The sequence below is a fragment of the Dermochelys coriacea genome, chromosome 7 (assembly GCF_009764565.3).
Source record: "Dermochelys coriacea isolate rDerCor1 chromosome 7, rDerCor1.pri.v4, whole genome shotgun sequence".
NCBI lineage: Eukaryota > Metazoa > Chordata > Testudines > Dermochelyidae > Dermochelys > Dermochelys coriacea.
This window is the reverse complement of record NC_050074.1, coordinates 82,564,523-82,585,252: the sequence shown is the minus strand read 5'-3', so window position 1 is coordinate 82,585,252 and position 20,730 is coordinate 82,564,523. Positions and strand designations below refer to the sequence as shown.

The following is a 20,730-nucleotide window of genomic DNA, read 5'->3' as shown; positions in this document are numbered from 1 at the left end:
AAATAAAAATTTAAATTTATTTTTGATGCTCTTCAATTAGAATGGTATGACTACCATAACTGAGTATTTTGTATTAAAATTAAGATGCGTTTGAAACTTTCATGTATAGGTTTGTTAGGGGGTGAAGCTCATTCCTCAACTTGCTTTGACAAATATTTTATGTGTCACCATATACTATGTTAGAAGCTTATGAAAATTTTAAAAGGATGCTAGCAAATATGTTGGGTCCATAATTTAAAGTACAGTAGGTTAAATTATATTTCAAGTATAGAGAACTTCTGTCACATTTAACACTTCAGCCACCATTTAAAAATAAAGCAACTCTACTGTTTTTGTAGAACATATACTAAAGTAGAGCTGCGTGCACTCTTGTGCTGCTTCTATAGCCATCAGCTAGCATCTCCTCTTCATAGGCACAGACATTACTACTTCTGGTGCAGAATGTAATTACCAGAACATGTATGCCAGTGTCAGTACTGACAACAACAACAAAACACACTAAAGAAACACAGCAAAGGATCAAAAGTATACTCTCCAGCATCTAAAAAAATCAAGAGAAAGTAAGCAATATGAAAACCAGTAATCCATCAGAATATTCTCAAACAGCCCCTTAAAGATCATAGAAGTTGTAAAGCCGTAACAGAAAAAATATATGGAATGGAAAAAGCAAACATGGCCATCAAGTCTTTTTCTTTAAAATTTTTAACTTGCAAGGAATAGATACTTTTGTGGAAGGGATGTACTTCAGGATATGCATCTTCGTGGTGGTCTGGAGAGCAATAAGGGGTAAAGGGCCAGATCCCACAAAGTGAAGTACACCTCCACTCTTTCCATTCCCACTTCAGTGGGCTTCAAGGGCACTGAGCACCTCATAGATTCAGACCCAGTTTTCTTTATCCTTATACAAACCAGAGTAGGAAGTAAAAATATTAACGAACTAAGTTTTATTTTAAAAGATGTTCTATATACTTGCCTGCACCACAACATATATCATTTAGAATAATGTGTACATCAGCACTCAGGAAACTGGACTCCATAATGTACTTTCTAAAGCTTATAAATGCTTGGTGAAAAAGACGAGCTGTGGAAGGGGAGAAAAAAATTTCACTGTTACATACAAAATTTCACTTTGAAATACCTAACAGAACAAGCAAAATGTCAATTTAAATCAAGTTACTTAACTAGAAATAATATATTTTTCATAATATATCTTATTCAGATCTTTTGTACACAAACATTCAGATTAAAAAAGAAAAGCAAGCTGCTCAGCCAATACGGTTTGCCTGTAATAGTTTTGCTAAAAAAAGCTAAAAAATAAGGCAAAATCCAAGAGGACATATTTGTTTGATGTACAATGTGTGTGAGTTATTCTACTAGAAAGGAATAAACACAAGAAAAAACATCCAGATAATAACTTCAATTTTAAAATATAGTTGGTGCCACAAATTACATTTTTCTTACCATCCAGTCCATTTTCTCCTCCCAGTCTCTGCATTTCTTTCCGCTTGTAAAACTTATTTAAGATTTTCAGGACTTCACCTGTAAGATAAAAATTTAGAATTTCTTAACTTAATTGACATGTCAGATTAACCTTTGCTCAAATATAATTAAGAAAGACTACAATTATTTTGTTCAACTCAGTCTAAGGCCCAGATTTTAAAAAGTATTTAGGCATTGCCTAACTTGATTTAGCAGCCTAGGTCTTACTGAAAGTCAGTGGTACTTGAGCTCCTAAATCATTTTTGAAAGCGGTCTATTTAGGCCTTGCCACACTGAGCAGAACACCTAAACACCTTAAAAAATGTGGGTCTAAATGTTTGTAAAAAAAACGAGCGCTTGTCGTCATGAACACACACTTACTTTTGTTAAGTTTAATTACAACGGACATTGAGCCTTGTACTGGAGATGGCAGTCATCTCAAGTGATTCCAGAGGAATTTCCATACTGGATCAGACCAGTGACCCATTTAGTCCAGTATCCTGTCTCTGACAGAAGCCCATCTCAGATATTTTATAGGAAGGTGGAAGTAAGCCTCTAGTGCACAGTTACTACTCTTGTTAGTTAATGGTAGGCTGTGACCCAAAGCATAATGGTTTACATCCCATACATACATACACACACAACCATGACCACTTAGTTTCCTATTAATCTGGAGATTTTGTCAAAGCTTGTTCAAATCACTTATTTCTTCTTTGATCAAACATAATGACACTAACATTATGTTAGCCCAATCAAAGAGAATATGCCACTTTCCAAACTGCTAAATAATTTTTTAAATATATAATAATGAAATATATTTAAGAGAAGACTGGAGCCTCCCCTGCAGCTGGTAGTGGGCAGAAGACAGAAAATTCTACAAATTTCACACCAAAAAAAGTTTCCTGGAAAATACCCCTCAAGATGACTGCACCAAGAATCAAAGAGGAACCGGGGGGATGAAGGCTTCCAACCCCACACGTCCATAGGAAAGACAGCACCTAAATCAGAAGGGATATGCTGCACGGAGCTGTGTGTTACTGCTCTGACCATTCTCCCCATCAGGCAATACGGCTCCTACAGGAGTTGCGGTATTATTAGCTGATTTCCCTTCCAGTTGCTCAGTAGCACATACATCATGTCAAGTGACAAGCATGTACATCATGTTATCCTTCCACTCTGCCCATCAGATTATTTTGAGCAAGTAGAGTATTGATAGCATATAAAAAAAGTCCTTTAAAAAAGCAATACTGTATAGTCAGGATATGAACTACATAAGAATAGTGCACACATGCACAACAATGTTTATGCTTACAAACCTAAACAGAAATTATCAGACAAATTTTAGGCACCAGTCTTGACAGCTTCCCTTTAACTTAACAGAAAGGAAGACTAGAATGTTAATTGCCTATATGGCAAATGGAGTGGTTTATGAAAACCTGACTACATATTTACTCAGGCAACAGTTTCTTCTCTATTGTTCTGCATTTCTCCCTTCTCTGCAGTCATCCCTTTATAGTTTGCTAAACATGACTGCAAATACTTCAAGTAATGGAAGTCTAAACACAAATAATATTCATTGCATTCCCATCACTTCAACCCCCTAGCCCTAGTTTAAAAAAAAAAAAAAAGAAGAGAAAAAAATCAAGGAGAGAATTCACAGATCAATATTTGAATTTGAGGGTTTAGGAGGAAAAGGAAAGAACGAGTTGTTTTAGGAAGATTAACACTTAGAACCAAGATACCAGCCAGAAAACTTTTCAGTGTATAAAATGACAAATCCCAAATTCCAACCAGATTAGACCCCATGCTATAGGATATAAACCTAAATAAATTTAAATGGAAATCTGGTTTTAATCTTAATTCTACCAGCCCTGGCAGTACTATAATTTTAAAACCATTACAAATTAAAACCTCATTTACCTTTAAAATAAAGGGTCACTACCTTTAAACATCTAATAACAAAAGCTAAGTGTTAGGTCTTTCTTGAACAGGCAGTTCATCCATTTCAGAAGTATCCAAATAAAAATGGTCAGACCAATATAAGATAATATATCTAGAGTTGGAGCAGTCACTCCAACTTACCCAATATACTTGGCTATTGTAGCACATGGTACAATGCAAAAGATATATACATTCTAAGAATACTGAAACATCAGAAAGCAAGCTAAGAACAATGTAATAACCCTTAACTCTACAAGGCAGATGCAGGGTTACATCAGAGTTGCATCTGTTTATGTCAGGTATGAATTTAGCACTTATTAAAAATTAAGAGCCCTGGTGGCAAAAATAGTGCACTTCCATCTGCAACTGAATAGAAGATGGCACTCATTCTACTAGACATGCTTTGCCCATTATCCAGACATTCATGATCTATCCTTTAATTACTGCTACTCGTACCTAATATTCCTAAAGCTCTGAAAACATGAAGAACTAAATATTATTGTAAACGTTAACATGACTAATCAAGAGAAAAAGCTAAGCATTCTGGGCAGCTACAGGGTAAATTTTACTTTCAAGATCCCCCTTACAAGCTACACGACAACTGGGCCTCATTTCTGAGCTCACAAAAATAATAATAATATTTTATGAAAGAGCTGACCTTGCCACTAAGTACAACTGGTACAACAATCTGTACACACTCCCATCAGCCACGTTTTTGCAAGCCTTTATTTTTTATCTCATGGTGCCAGCACAGACTGCAACAGTTGAATGCCGTAACTTGCACCCTGCAGCATCAGTTAACAAAGGCAGAGTACCAGCAGAACAGCGCGGGGGGGGGGGGGGGGGGACACAACTTTGAACAGAAAATGCAATACAGTGGCACCAATCCCGAAGCCCTGAGTGAACTAGAACTAGAACAGCACTCAAACCAACTATGAATGCACGGTGAGAATATTTTATTCCCTAGAGTGCTCTCTCTCAAAAAATAAAAATAAAAAATGAAACCCCTAAATTCCTCTTTGGACTTTCCAGAATTAGCTTTGAGAAGAGTTTGGAGAGCAGGAGATATACTTAATGTCAAATATTAAGTGTACATCCATGAATCTAAATTCAGTTACAAAACTTAAAAGGTCAGTGTTATTTACTACCCTAAACAGTAAGGCATTGGGACTACACCATACCTCTTGACTTTAAGCACACTCTCTTCCTTTCTAAGGGCTTGTTTACATTACAGAGCCTTGGCCAATATAATGATGCCAGCAGAGCCCAAGTGTAGATGCACCATAAGCCAGCAAAATAAGTTTGTCTGCCTGCACAGTAACACCACCTTCCGGAGGTTGCTAGCTAAGCCAAAGAAGAACTCTGTCACCATAGTCACATCTACCCTGGAGGTTTTACTGGCATAGCCATGTCAGCTAGGCGGTGTAATTTCTTTTCTCCCACGTTCTCTCCTAGCCAATGCAGTTATGCCAGCAAAACTTTGTGCCGTAGACCTGGCCTAAACTATTCTACTTTCCCTCACAATTAGAATCTTGTGCCTAAGACCATGTCTTCCCTAGGAGAACTTTACTATTAAAGGAATACTGACCTACTATACTGGCAAAGTGCTCCTACTGTGAGCACAGCTACACCAGCAAAGCTGCACTTTCTACCAGTGTGGTAAAACCACCCCCACACATGGAACAAGATATACCAACAAAACTGCACTTTTGCTGGTATAGCTACAGCTACACTAAGGACTTCTGTTGCACAACTCTGTCAGTCAGGGATCACAACTCTTCATACCGCTGACCAATACAGCTGTGCCAGTAAAAGTCCACAGCACAGATCTAGCCTTAATGTCTGTACATCACCTAGGGACAGGTCTCTAACTGGGACCTTTAGATAGTAGGCTACATAATAAAACAATATTACCTCCTTCCAGCTAAGTCAAAGAGCATCTCTTTAATTATTCTTGATCTTTCTGTTGTCTTTCGCACAATTGAGCACTCACCATTTACGTTCTACACTTACATGAATCTCTGTTCTCCTGATTATTATTCTGTCTTTCTAATTGTTTTTTCAGCATCACCTTTAGGGACTCCTCATCTTCCTATCTATTAAAAGCGGCAAAGAGTCCTGTGGCACCCTATAGACTAACAGACGTCTTGGAGTATAAGCTTTCATGGGTGAATACCCACAGAGATCTAGCCTCTGGTTTCATCTCGTGTCTCTCTCTCTCTGTATATATGCACTTTATTTAGATGATCCCCATATTTACCTCTGACCTTTCCCCTTCTGAGCAATCTAGCATAGTTGAAAATTTGATTATTTACTCCTATTCTTCACTTTGTCTCTCCTAGCCAATCTCTAGTCAGAGGACAGTACTTTAGTTCTCCTTCCTTGACTACTTTGCTTCTTTAAGAGCATTTTGTGAGATACTTTGTCACAGGCTTTTTGACATTCCAAGTAAGTTACAGAAGCTTTGCAGGTTTGTCCCCAACATATCATATTCACCTAGGTGCTTTTAGTTCTATTTTTAAACCTTTATCCTAAATCTGAAGTAAAGCTCACCAGACTGCAATTCCGAGCATCAGTGCCAGCATTTTTTTTCTTCCAAAGACAGGTTCAACATTTCACACTCTCTAGTCTTATTGAAGAGTAGCCAATTTCAATGACAGATTGGATATTTTTGCTAGAAGCTCAACTGCCTTATTCTTAAATTCCTTCAGAACTCTTGCACATAAACCATCAAGTAAATCCTAGTGATTTCTTGCTCTTAATTTTAATCAAATTTGTTCTAGCAACTCCTATTCTGACACTTTGAACTCTAACAGCACCTCAACTTTATTACCTGAGAAGTGTAGGTCCAAAGGCAGAATCTCTTCATCACTTCCTGTGCTGAAGGCAGATAAAGATAAGATCATTCAGCTTCTCTGGTATGTCTATCTTTTTTTATGCCCTGGTAGACCAATGAACCAACTGACTCTCTCTCAGGTTTCCTGATATATTTAAAATATTTCCTGTTATTTATTTTATGTCTTTGGCTATTTATTCTTCAAAACCCCTTCAACAATTCACTTTCATGTTATATTTTACTTGACACAGTTTGTTCTTTTCTATTTCCTTTACTAGAATTGAAATTTCATTTTCTGAAGGATACCTGCTTCACTCAAAACAGCCTCTTGAACCTTGCCATTAAACCACCCTTTTTTCTCCTTTGCCTTCCTGCTTCCTTTTTGTGTAGAGGTGTGACTATTACACTATGCTTAAATAAACTGCATGCAAAGGATTTAAATTCACTCACCTTTAACATAGGGTCTTTTTGACTACCTTCTTCTTATTTTTAAAACCTCCTTTTTAAAGTTTAATGTCACAGTGCCAGTTTTTGGTATGATTTCTCCCTCAAGGATGTTGAGCTAATTATATTATGGTCACTTATGAGTTAGTTGCTTAGCTATAATTACTTTTTTAATCAATTCATAAGTTCTTTAGAACTAAGTTAAGAATAATTGTTTCAAGAAGCAACCATTTTAAGTGTATGGAAATTGCTTCTCTGAATCTCTTCCCACGCTGACATTTGACCAGTTTATATACAAGGAGTTGAAATCACACTTTTTTATAGTTTTATTATACTTAGCTGCCTCTGACTTCCCAGCACATTGTGCTTTCAACATCCTTTTCCTGATCAGGATGTCACCAGTAGAATCCTATTATATTTGTATTCTTATAACATTAATTTATTTGTACTTTAACAAAATTTTAAAATGGCTACAACACCAAGTTACTAATACAGGCTTGTCTGTAAAATATCAATTAACCGTGCTAAAACTAACTCAGAGAGGACAGACATTTTAAAAGTACACCTCCTCTAGTGAACTTGATAAAGAAACTCAGGATTTCCAGTTAGTTATAGGCAGATTGCAAGACATTCTATGTTTAAAATGTACTTAGTTAAACTACCAGGAAAATATTTCAAACTTCAGCTTTGTTGTTTGAAAAAAAAAAAAAAAACTTAAAACAAATTATGTAAGGAGACAGAATCTATAGCCTTTCCAATTTTAACCCACTCTTGCATAAAAACCCTATGGCACCTATAGGTCCTATGGAATTATAATATGCACAAAATTTAATAGTGTGCATCTTTGAGACTGCATGATGTGTGGAATTTAGAGTTTAAAAATTTAAGCAGCATACCCATTATCAAAGTCTTATAACCTTAATTGTTAAGTTGCCAATGTTCATTTGAGTGTTCTGGAATTTTTGGCTACTACAAGTGGTTACTCATTAAAATTAACAAGTGATTCATTGCAGAATTACGCATACTGTGGAAAATGGTCAGCCTCATTATTTACAGGATCAGTTATTACATCTTTTAATCCACTTACAACTCGTTCCTGAGTTTTACTTTGAGAATGCAATTTTATAGAATCTTTATGTTCAAAACTGCTAACAATGAAAGAAATCACACAGTACACGTTCAGCATATCCATAGAGAGCTTTAAAGGTTTGAGGGTTGTGGGTTTCTTGTTTTTTTTAAAGAGAGGGGTGAATGTTTGAAAAGATAAGTGTTGTTAGATCTTTTCCTTACTATTACTGCTGCACTTCAAAGTACAGAACCTACTGGGAGCAGAAAAGAGAAAGCTAGAGGACAGACATTTGCTTGAGGGCTCTTGCATTGCATTCCTCACAAACTTAAGAGCACGAAAACATCAGTTCTTTTAGCCATTTTAAAGTAATCAATTATTTGTGGAAAGGTGAAGAATTTAACTAATCTGTCAAGATAGGCCTTGTTCTCTGTCCATAGGTTACTAGAGATCAAACAGATTCTATATGTGTTTTTTCTAAACCATTTCTCAAAGTTATAATTTTGAACAAAAAATACTGAAATGCATTTCTAATACAGATCAAATAAAGACCACTGATACAGCCCATTTAGTCAGTTATCTGGCTCTACTTGCTATCACCTTTCAGTCTAATTCTACTGTATGCAGACACTTTTTGCCCTTTAAAGGCATGTGAAGGAAGCTAGAAGATGTAACAAAGATACTAATACTCGGGTTTACTGGTATTTGAATTCTCAATCACTGCCAATTCCAGGCTCCAGCTGCTACTCAAGGAGGAGTCTTCACACACCTCAGACTTAGGAAGGCACGACAGTTCAGGATTTCCACCTAACACTCTGTGTGGCAATAACAGTGTTTTGTTTTGTTATTTATTATATTATTTATTTGCCAAGCCCATGCAGTCTCTTCCTGGAAAGTCTCCCCTAACCACTTAGCTTGCTATAAAGCAATACCAAACAAAGTAAGATTAAGAAAGTATTTTTTTCATACAACACACAGTCAGTCTGGAACTCTGTCAGAGGATGTTGTGAAGACCAAGACTATAATAGGGTTCAAAAAAGAACTAGATAAATTCATGGAGGAAAGGTCCATCAATGGCTATTAGCCGGGATGGGCAGGGATGGTGTCCCTAGCCTCCGTTTCCCAGAAGCTGGGAATGGGCAACAGGGGATGGATCACTTGATGATTCCCTGTTCTGTTCATTCCCTCTGGAGCACCAAGCATTGGTCACTGTCGGAAGACAGGACCTAGATGGACCTTTGGTCTGACCCAGTATGGCCGCTCTTATGCTATTATTTTGATATGTTTCCCACTTCCCACCGATATGTTTCGCACAGACCATTTACTGTCCAAACTAACATTAGATTAGGACAGCATCTAATAATCTAATGCATTATGTATCTAAAACTGTTTTAAATTTAGATCCTGCACTCTTTAGAGCACCAGTGTCATCTTCAGTTTTATACAGCACCAAGAGCTCAACAAAATTGCCTTATTTAGCAAGTCCTAAGGCTTTTATGGCACATGTTGATAAAACAACATCGCTCCTGAGTGGAAGAGGACAAATAAATTCAGAATTAATAAGTGAATGATTTTTAAAAAAACTTTAAAAAGAAAAACTGGATTACAGCTAGCATCTCAAAAGAAAGCTTTGAAGTTCTAGGGAAATACTGATCACATATATAGGGACATGAAAAGAAACAAAAATGTTTGAAAGGGCACAAGGCATTTCCTATTTTGTTTTAATTTAAACTCCACATAAATTAAAGGATCATGCAAGATGAAAAGAATCAAAACTATTGTACATGACTTCTAAAATAAACTAGAGCAAGAGATTCTTTTATTTTCTTCCAATGCCAGAGTTCAATATTCCATAATATTCCTGCAACACTCAACAGCTTCAGTAGCACAGAATGCATTAAAGTGAATACAATTCCCTATAAGGCTTTAGTTGTTAATGATGTTAACCACTGAAACACACACAGAACCCTGCACTTATGTTCCAGCTAGAAAGTGTTTCTGCTCATCTTTAAAAATGAAGAAAAAATCTCAGTCTTTGACAAACAGCTGTTAAAGAATGAGAGTTACCAAAAGAAACTACAGCATTTGCTCAAGAAACTCCCTGAAAAAGCACAAGAACAAATCCGCACAGACACACCCCTGGAGCCAGGACCTGGGGTATTCTATCTGCTACCCAAGATCCATAAACCTGGAAATCCTGGACGCCCCATCATCTCAGGCATTGGCACCCTGACAGCAGGATTGTCTGGCTATGTAGACTCCCTCCTCAGGCCCTTCGTTACCAGCACTCCCAGCTATCTTCGAGACACCACCGATTTCCTGAGGAAACTACAGTCCATTGGTGATCTTCCTAAAAACACCATCCTAGCCACTATGGATGTAGAAGCCCTCTACACCAACATTCCACACAAAGATGGACTACAAGCCGTCAGGAACAGTATCCCCGATACTGTCACGGCTAACCTGGTGGCAGAACTTTGTGACTTTGTCCTGACCCATAACTATTTCACATTTGGTGACAATGTATACCTTCAAATCAGCGGCACTGCGATGGGTACCCGCATGGCCCCACAGTATGCCAACATTTTTATGGCTGACTTAGAACAACGCTTCCTCAGCTCTCGTTCCCTAATGCCCCTACTCTACTTGCGCTACATTGATGACATCTTCATCATCTGGACCCATGGAAAAGAAGCTCTTGAGGAATTCCACCATGATTTCAACAATTTCCATCCCACCATCAACCTCAGCCTGGACCAGCCCACACAAGAGATCCACTTCCTGGACACTACGGTGCTAATAAGCGATGGTCACATAAACACCACCCTATATCGGAAACCTACTGACCGCTATTCCTACCTACATGCCTCTAGCTTTCATCCAGATCATACCACTCGATCCATTGTCTACAGCCAAGCGCTACGATATAACCGCATTTGCTCCAACCCCTCAGACAGAGACAAACACCTACAAGATCTCTATCATGCATTCCTACAACTACAGTACCCACCTGCTGAAGTGAAGAAACAGATTGACAGAGCCAGAAGAGTACCCAGAAGTCACCTACTACAGGACAGGCCCAACAAAGAAAACAACAGAACGCCACTAGCCATCACCTTCAGCCCCCAACTAAAACCCCTCCAACGCATCATCAAGGATCTACAACCTATCCTGAAGGACGAGCCATCGCTCTCTCAGATCTTGGGAGACAGACCAGTCCTTGCTTACAGACAGCCCCCCAATCTGAAGCAAATACTCACCAGCAACCACACACCACACAACAGAACCACTAACCCAGGAACCTATCCTTGCAACAAAGCCCGTTGCCAACTCTGTCCACATATCTATTCAGGGGATACCATCATAGGGCCTAATCACATCAGCCACACTATCAGAGGCTCGTTCACCTGCGCATCTACCAATGTGATATATGCCATCATGTGCCAGCAATGCCCCTCTGCCATGTACATTGGCCAAACTGGACAGTCTCTACGTAAAAGAATGAATGGACACAAATCAGACGTCAAGAATTATAACATTCAAAAACCAGTTGGAGAACACTTCAATCTCTCTGGTCACTCGATCACAGACCTAAGAGTGGCTATACTTCAACAAAAAAGCTTCAAAAACAGACTCCAACGAGAGACTGCTGAATTGGAATTAATTTGCAAACTGGATACAATTAACTGAGGCTTGAATAGAGACTGGGAATGGATGAGTCATTACACAAAGTAAAACTATTTCCCCATGGTATTTCTCCCTCCCACCCCACCCCCCACTGTTCCTCTGATATTCTTGTTAACTGCTGGAATTAGCCTACCTGCTTGTCACCATGAAAGGTTTTCCTCCTTCCCCCCCCTGCTGTTGGTGATGGCTTATCTTAAGTGATCACTCTCCTTACAGTGTGTATGATAAAACCATTGTTTCATGTTCTCTGTGTGTGTGTATATAAATCTCTCCTCTGTTTTTTCCACCAAATGCATCCGATGAAGTGAGCTGTAGCTCACGAAAGCTTATGCTCTAATAAATTTGTTAGTCTCTAAGGTGCCACAAGTACTCCTTTTCTTTTTATGGTTATGACAGGTCTGGTCAAGCTCCCCCTGCTGGACGCTGATCAGACTGCTGTGAAGGGCACCAAATGTTGACTCCCATGTGCCCTTAGCTTGCTGGGACTGGTAAGAGTTTAGGCATCATCCTAGCTTTGGCCCTCTAGGCATGCACAGACCCAGAATTGTGTCTCATACTACTCTTGGCAGGGTACCCTGCAGACCAATTATCTAGGCCCTAAAATTAGTGCCACCTCCCCCGCAGCTCTATCACATTCCCCAGAATCTCACCAAGGGTGAGCCTTCTGGTTTACAAGTTCTCTCTTCAAGGGTACATGACAGTGAAAGCAAACAGACACTCTGTACAGGATTCTGAACACAACTGTTCTTTACTTAGTTAACACGAGAAATATACAGGTCTATATACATGCTTCAGATTCCTCCCTCCTCTGAAGAATTCCTTTGGCTTGGGCTGGGTTATCCACGATCGTTCCCTTGCAGCTCATGTTTTTTCTTCAGACTCCTGGAACCTTTCTATCTGAGCTGACCATCTCTGACCTTGGCTGGTCACCCAGAACAGACCACCTGCCACAAAAGGCTACCCATCTCTTTCTCTGTCCTGACAAAGCTTCCTGTTTATTTGATAGTCTCCTGAGTTTATCTGTCCCCATACCAACACCTGGGCTCTTGGTTCTCTTCTTGAGGATTTTCCCTGAAAAGAAGATGGAAGGACTAGCTTCTTTGCTTAGACATCCTCCTTGCATACCCATTGTCCCAAGATGGTTCTATCTGAACAGGCGACCATTTAATGATCTAATAAACCACCACAGTAACTGGACAGGGATAGATGTGCTATAGTCCCTCTCAGCAAATGGTGAATTCACCATTCACTGAGGATACACTTGCCATAATACAATAATCCATAACAACAGCTTTGTAACACCAGCCAGAATTCATATGTTGTACACAGACAGATTCCCCAAGTGCCTGAAGATGATCCTCCAAGATACAGTGGTGTGTGTAATAAGTTTCTAACATAGATGGACATTTACTAGAAATGCTCATAAGCAGGTATGTTTGATTTTGATCTGGAGAAAATTCAGCCATCTGGCAGCATTACAACTTGCACTCCACAAAGTGAAATTTGAAGAAACTATTTCAGATGCAGACTGGTTAGGATTTGTGATAGTGAGGTTATGAAGCTACCACATATAAAAGTGACTGCCCACAAAATTTCAACCTAGCCAATGAAAAGCCTACTATGGTAATCCAACATTTTCCAAAATAAGGGGCAAAGAAAACAAAATCACAGGTTCTTCCTCCAATTATAACACACCTTGTAGGCCTTCAACAAAATATATGTTGCCAATCCTGACAAATTAGGATTTGTAAATTCTTGGTTACATTTGTTTTACCACTATGCTTAAGGAACAATCACCATATCTGAACAATTCAGAGGTCCTTGCCTCAGGTCTGTTAAAAGGAAATGAAACAGGTAAATAATTCAGTAATATACAGGTAGATATGTCCTATGCTAATGATGAAGACACTGTAAAGGAGAAGAAGATTTTTTATATATTTCTGTTCTTGTAATACCACATTTCTCTACTTTTCTAATAAGAGACTACAGTTCTCCATAAATAGATAATATTCAAACAGCAGCTTGCTACAGCATGACAGAGGGACTTCTGCACCAGGTAGGAGGTAAAAAGAGTTTAGCATAGGCCTGAATTGTAACAATGCCAAGACTGAGCCCTTCAGATACGTTGTTTTGACTATTTGCTGGTATAATGACAGGTTTCAGAGTAGCAGCCGTGTTAGTCTGTACTCGCAAAAAGAAAAAGGAGGACTTGTGGCACCTTAGAGACTAACAAATTTATTAGAGCATAAGCTTTCGTGAGCTACAGCTCACTTCATCGGATGCATCCGATGAAGTGAGCTGTAGCTCACGAAAGCTTATGCTCTAATAAATTTGTTAGTCTCTAAGGTGCCACAAGTCCTCCTTTTCTTTCCTGGTATAGTTACAATTCAGGACTACGCCAAACGCTGTTCACCTGCTACCTGACGCACGGTCCCTCCACGTCCCGGACGGCCCAGCACCACTTACTCTTGTTGAGCGGCTGGGTGAGCTCGGCCCCGATGTCCCCCTCCGGGCCCGGCCCCAGGGGCTGCACGTGCAGGGGCACGAACAAGGAGGTGTCCAGGGCTCTGCCGCCGTTCCCCTCGGACGAGGAGGCGGCGGCCCGGCTCGGGTGCCGCAGGCTCCGGAAGGCGGCAGAGGCGGCGCCGGCATAGCGGGGCGAGGGTCCCAGGCGGGCTGGCAGCCAGGACAGCAGCCACACACAGCGGTTCATAGACGCAACACCCTCCGCTCCGCCGGCAACTGGCGGCGCGGCCCTACTGCGTCATCACAGAGTGACACAGGCCCCCGGTCAGAGCTGCCCGGAAAGGTGCCTGAATGGGGAAACCATTAACAAAGATGGCAACAGCCCCGCCAGGCTTGCAACACATCCGGAGGGAGAGAAAATGCTGAACCCGGCGGCGCCCTTTCCGCCAGTAGCCGGCCCGGTACCCTCCTTGGTCTCTAACACTGGGACGGGCAGCCAGGCCTGCCGCCGGCGATTAGCAATGACGACATTAGGGTAGAAGGGCCCAGGGCGGGGACTTGCCTGGGGTGTCAACTGCCAGCCCCAGCAGCGGCGGGGCCGGCCTTGCGGCAGGGGAGCGCTCGCAAGCAGGGGGGGCCTGCTACCCCACTCGGTGCCGTGCTGGCTCGTGAGATGCCTGCTAGCTACGGGCTGGGGAGGAGGGCCCGGGGTCCGCTCAGGATTGCCCTTGAGTCTCCAGGAGACCGCTGAGAGCAAGCGGGGCCAGAACTCCTAGGGCACTTTGAAAATGAATATTGAATGGTGAATCCAGTTTCTACAGTAGTCCCGCCGGGGTTTTAAGTGCCATGGGAATGTGCATTTGCCTGCCCCACAGGTGCACTGTGCGTGCATTTCTTCACCTTGTGTGATTGTGTTTTGTCATGACGCCAAGTCTGGGCACCGTAACTGATATATAACACGTTTGCGTTGTCTGGGTCACTTTAGTCTACGCTCCACTGCAACGGCCTCGCACTTTTCGAAAAAGAGAACAGAAATGGATGAGGGTGAGGGCTCCTCGAAACATAGCAGCTCTGAAGGTATTGTAAAGAAGAAAAAATACTATTGTTGTTACAATGACAACTGGTGTAAAGACCCAGACTATAAAAACTGGCTTCGTAAAGTCGATGAATTTACAGCAGAATGCATTTTGTGTCGTCAAACATTTTCCATTAAATATGAAGGGAGACGAGCGGTTAACATCCATTCAGAATGTACAAAACATAAGGAAGCTGTGAAAAATCAGAAACGAACTCCTCAGATTGCATCCTTTTTTACAAAAAAGGACGCACCTCAAGTAAATCTAGTGACGGCAGCAGAAATCGGAGAAATTTACCATGGTGTGGTTCATCATTTAAGTTATGCTAGTCAATGTGGTAACAATATGCTTCCAAGGTTTCTACCGGATTCAGAAATTGCAAGAAAAATGTCTTGTGGACGGACAAAAGCAACTAGCATTACTGAGAATGTTTTGGCACCAAAATCGCAAGAACTTTTGCTTAATGATCTTGAATTAGCAGGCTTTTTTTCAGTTGGATCAGATGCCTCTAATAAGGGAAATAGGAAGTTTTTCCCAATAACTGTTCGTTATTTTTCCAAGACAGAAGGGATTAAACATGGCTTGCTTGATTTTTACCATGATAATGATGAGACAAGTGAGGCCATTGCTGCACGCATTTCAAATATTATAGAAGAAAACGGCCTTAATATAAACTGCGTATCATCTTATGTAGCTGATAATGCATCTGTTAATTTTGAGAAACACAGGTCAGTTTGTCAGAAGCTTAAACAACTGAATGATAGAATTATTGAGGTTGGATGCAAATGCCATGTAATTCATAACTGTATTAAAAATGGCATGAAAGCTTTGAGTTTTGACGTTGAAAGTCTTGTCCTGAAAGTATATAGTGAATTCTCTTCCTCTGCTAAAAAGGCAGAATCTCTCAGTTCATTTTTTGAATTTGTAGAAATTGAGTACAAGGAACTTCTGCATCATGTACCAACTAGGTGGCTGTCCCTTCTGCCTGCGATAGAACAAGTCCTACAGAGCTGGCCTGCATTAAAGGCATATTTCATATCAGAGGGGGAAGAAGAATGTGTCAAGATTATATGGGAAGCATTCAGTGAGAATGAGCAGGAGTCTCTCCCTCTTTGTTATGTTTACTTTCTGCATAACCTGATGGGAGTATTTTATGAAGCACTGAGAAAGCTAGAATGCAATAATGCCAGCTGTACAGAATTAGATTGTGTCATGGAAAGTCTTCACTCTAAACTAAAGAGAAGGAAAGAGGATAACTTTTATGGAAGATCAGTTCAAGCTATTTTGTGCAATGTCTCCCCATCTAATAAGAGGAAATTTAAGGAGGAAGCAGATAAGGCATTTTCAAGATGCATTGCATACCTTGAGAAATGGTATGATTTCAAGACAGCTGTTTTCAAACAAATGTCAGTCCTCTCACTGGACAATGAAGTAAAATGGTCTGATCTTGAGAAGTTGGCTGAAGTTCTTCGCATTGAGATTGATTTTGACAAGCTGTTTGACGATTACTGCGTTTTACAGCAAATAAGAAGAGAAATAATTTCAAAGGAGCAAAAAATAGATCAAAGATGGGTAGAAGTTTTCAAACAAATTCCAGAAAGTGGAAACAGCCAAATGTTTAAACTTGTATCTTTCACACTTTCAATTCCAGTCTCAAATGCGTACTGTGAAAGGGTCTTCAGCTTAATGACTCAGCTTTGGAGCAAAGAAAGAAATAGACTGAGTGAAAGTGTTGTGAAAGCAGAGTTACAGGTGCAACTGAATTATAGTATGTCATGTGCTGACTTTTATGAATATGTCAAAAAGTCCCCAGAGTTGCTCAAAGCAGCAAGAAGCCAGCTGAAGTACAGATTTAAGAAGAAAAACTCTGAGCAAAGGCACTCTGCTACAGGAGACCCAACTTCTATAATGTAAATACAGTAATATTTGATTTTAAGTCTAATCCAATGAGTTTTTACTGTATCTCATTTTCTAATGGTTTGGTTTTGTCTGTATTTTTAAATAATGAAATTAACTAATGCACATGTATACACAAACATTTAAGCATGCATTAACAAGCAAAGTAACCTAAACCCGATCTTGCTATTTAAAAATAAGATTCACATTACAATTGGAGATTTTGTAATAGTTTTTTTATGCACTATGCTTAAGATGTGAAATTGATTCATATGATGCTCCTTATTTCCACCGAGGGCAAAAGGATGGCTCTGCAGTGAATGAGTTTGAGTACAGAAGGTCAGTCATTACTGCTGTTACATCATATGATGAAACCTTCCGGAGTAGAGCCAAACAGAGCGGGCAACTCTATATCCACCCTGTGCCACACGTATCCTGAGCTGGGTGTTCCTTCTCACCTCGACTTGCATCTCAGGCTTTTCATTGATGGAAAACATAAGCCTGAGTCACAATAAATGCATTTTGTGCCCACAAAAATGTTTAGTTATGCCAGCTGCTGGCTATATTTCAGCCTGGATTGTTACTAATAAACAGCCTGATAACTTCCAGCCTTTCCTGTAGAAAATAACCCCATTTAAACACCATTCACTCACTGTGTAAAAAAAAACTTGAGGCAACCTTTTGGAACTCCTCCCTAGGTGAAAGACAAACCTTCTTCTCCAAAGGCTGCCAATTTTATAGCCTTGTTTTCTCTTTCAGTCAGATTTCACACAACTTTCTTAACAATCATTTGGAAAAATGCATTGTCTGTGTTCCACTTGGAAAAGCTTTGAGTTTGAAGGCCAACAACAGTAAAATTCATATCTCTTTGACAGGTTTTGTTATGAATAAATGGATTACACCAAAATTACAGGAATTTAAAAATCTCAAATGCTAAAGCATTTTTTGTATATGCAGCTGTAATCAACATTGTACAACATTAAGATTATCAAGTAAAAAGTGCTAACGAAAACTAGGCCTTATATCCCAGTAATTAATCAAATGCAGGCACATGGATGATGAATTAAAGGGGAATTATAAATGCAGATACTGCATTGGGAAGTTTCTGTGAGATTTACAATACATATTTTAATATTTCACATAAGTCAGAGTAGGAGTGGAGCATGGTCAGCAAAATATTCAAGGAGAAAGGATTGGGTTAGGATATGATTTAGGCTGCACTGCTAATCTGGTGGGCTTCAACTGAACTTTATTGAACGTTTATAGGTGCCTTTTTTTAGCTTGCATCTACTACATGGAAGCAACTTCAGCTGACAGCTCACCACATATCTGTTCCAAGGTTCAGACTGAATATACTAACACATGAAAGTATCAAGGCTTCTTGTATAGTTTATTCAGATTTTTGACATGTAAGAGCAATTGAGACAGCTGTTAACAGATACAAGCTGTAAAATAAATATGAAATTTTAAAAATTAGTTATTTTACGTTAAGGAATGTGTTGTGAAGATATGCCCCAACTAGCAATTAAAAAGAAGGCCTTGAAAATAACGAGTTTTAAGTCCAGATGGAATGGAGATAGGAGGATGGCTGTTTCAAAAAAATAAGATAAAAGTTTCTTTAAAAAAAAAAAAAAAAAGCTTCCAAGCGATAGGGGACGACTGCAAATGGTTTTAAATAAGTCAAAAAAAAAAATCTGTCTTAAAAGGAGCCAACATGAACCTTCTCACCCTGCATACCAGTTATCTTAATAGTAACCCTTATGCTCTTATGTGAAGCCATGTGCAACAGAAAAACTGTTGGTCAGCAAGGAGGAGGAAAAGAAAGGTCCTGGGGAGAAAGGAGGTTGTAAATTTTAACTGGATTAAGAGGGTCTTAGATTGGTTTTTAGCTGAAGTCAGTAATTAGCAATGACATCACATGTTTATTAAAGGGTATATTGCTAATACCTGCCTGACCAAGTTAGAGCTGACTAATATGGGTCTAAGCACTCCTGGGTTTAGCCCATTTGTAAGTATCTTGGATCATATTGGAAATATTTTGTTACTGCTTGGATGTAGTAAATTTCTTATTAGTTAGGCTTTTTGAACATGTTTAGAGCAATTGTATAAATACCAGTTGGCCTTTGGATTTAATAAAGGAATTTCTGGTTAAATTAGCATTATAGTAATACACTGCACACAATAATTTCAACACAAGCCTTTAAAATTTAGGTTACATTACAGGTACAAGGATTGCAAGTTTATTGGCAGTACCCCAGTTTAAGGCAACTGCACCTGTATTTCCCCAGTGTTCCAGCAAGGACACCTTTGCTCAGGCTTCCAGCTGCCCAGCTGTTGCCTTTCTGGTTGGAATTCTCTCTGGCATTCGCTCCTTTCGGACTGGAATATTCCCAGGTTGCACAGTTCCCAGTCTTCATTGTGTATTTCCCAGCAAAGACAGACTGCCTAGGGTGATCTGCTTGCTTTCTCTTAAGAGACTAATAACAGAGTGATTGCTACTGATACACAATTCTAAGCACGCATACTTTGTTCTTAAGGTAAAGAGCCTTATAGAAAAAAATGTATTACAAGCAATAAAAGAACTTCCATTCATCGTCCCACGTAGAGGTGTTTTTGTTTTTTTGTGGTAACAAGTTCATCAAAGCTTCAGCTCAGAATAAGCAGTCTTGTGGGGTATCAGTAGACCAGGTCCTTCCACTCCTCCTCGAAGGCCTGGGGCCTTCTGTGGATAAGGGGCCTATCTGTTAGATGGATCAGGAAGGAGTCAGTTTAAACCCCAGGCTTTTATCCAAAAGGCTTTTTTGTCTGTTGGTCTCTAGAGAATCCACTGTGAACTAGCATATGCATAGCTCTGCAGGGGGCGTGGCTTGAAAGGCCAATAATGAAGGAAAATCATTAGCACCACCCCTCCCCATTAGGTATATTAGTTGACATGTGAGGAACCATCCCAGATTGAGATGTCAGTAGAGGAGGTTGGGAACAAATTGATAAATTATACAGTAATAAATCATCAGGACCAGATGGTATTCATCCAGGAGTTCTAAAGGAACTCCTATATGAAACTGAGTATGCAACCTATTTACTTAGATCAGCTTTTGTACCAGATGACTGGAGAATAGCTACTGTGATGACACTTTTTTAAAAAGGCTCCAGAGGGAATCCTGCCAATTACAGGCCAGTAAGCCTAACTTCAGTTCCAGGCAAATTTCAACTACAGTAGATCCTCAGGAGTTACAAACAGACCAGTCAACCACACACCTCATTTGGAACCAGAAGTACACAATCAGGCAGCAGCAGAGACTGGGGATGGGGAAGCAAATATAGTACAGCATTGTGTTAAATGTTAATTACTAAAAAATGGAAAAAGCATTTTTCTTCTGCATAGTAAAGTTTCAAAGCTGTATTATGTCAATGTTCAGTTATAAACTTTTGAAAGATTTCAGAGTAGCAGCCGTGTTAGTCTGTATTCACAAAAAAGAAAAGGAGTACGTGTGGCACCTTATAAATTTGTTAGTCTCTAAGGTGCCACAAGTACTCCTAAACTTTTGAAAGAAGACCCATAACATTCTCTTTCGAGTTACAAACATTTCAGTTACGAACTTCCTTTCCCAAGATGTTCTTAATTCTGAAGTTCTACTGTATAGTAAAGAACAAAATTACAGATACATATATGAACATGATTTGTTCAGGAAGAGTCAACATGGCTTCTGTAAAGGGAAATCATGCCTCACTGATCAATTAGTATTCTTTGAGGGGGATCAACAAACATGTGGACAAGGTGATCCAGTAAGATATAGTGTACTTGGACTTTCAGAAAGCCTTTGACAAGTCTCCCTCAC

At 39.6% G+C, this 20,730-nt stretch overlaps 1 protein-coding gene across 3 annotated transcripts in view; it reads right to left on the bottom strand.

Annotated features, from left to right (window-relative positions):
- SUPV3L1 (Suv3 like RNA helicase) overlaps nt 1-14,251 on the bottom strand; it is a 35,257-nt gene extending 21,006 nt beyond the window's left edge. Inside the window, exons 1-4 of one of the 3 annotated variants that reach the window (XM_043519344.1) lie at nt 13,920-14,057; nt 13,228-13,285; nt 1,462-1,539; nt 974-1,081 (exon numbers count right to left, since the gene is read on the bottom strand). In XM_043519344.1, coding sequence (XP_043375279.1) covers nt 974-1,081; nt 1,462-1,495 — 142 coding nt within the window. In that variant the 5' untranslated portion in view covers nt 1,496-1,539; nt 13,228-13,285; nt 13,920-14,057. Of the gene's footprint in view, nt 1-973; nt 1,082-1,461; nt 1,540-6,253; nt 6,296-13,227; nt 13,286-13,919 lie in introns of those variants that run through there. The other 2 variants (XM_038409331.2, XM_043519343.1) reach the window with 2 other exon arrangements.
- Between the last annotated feature and the right edge of the window lie 6,479 nt (nt 14,252-20,730).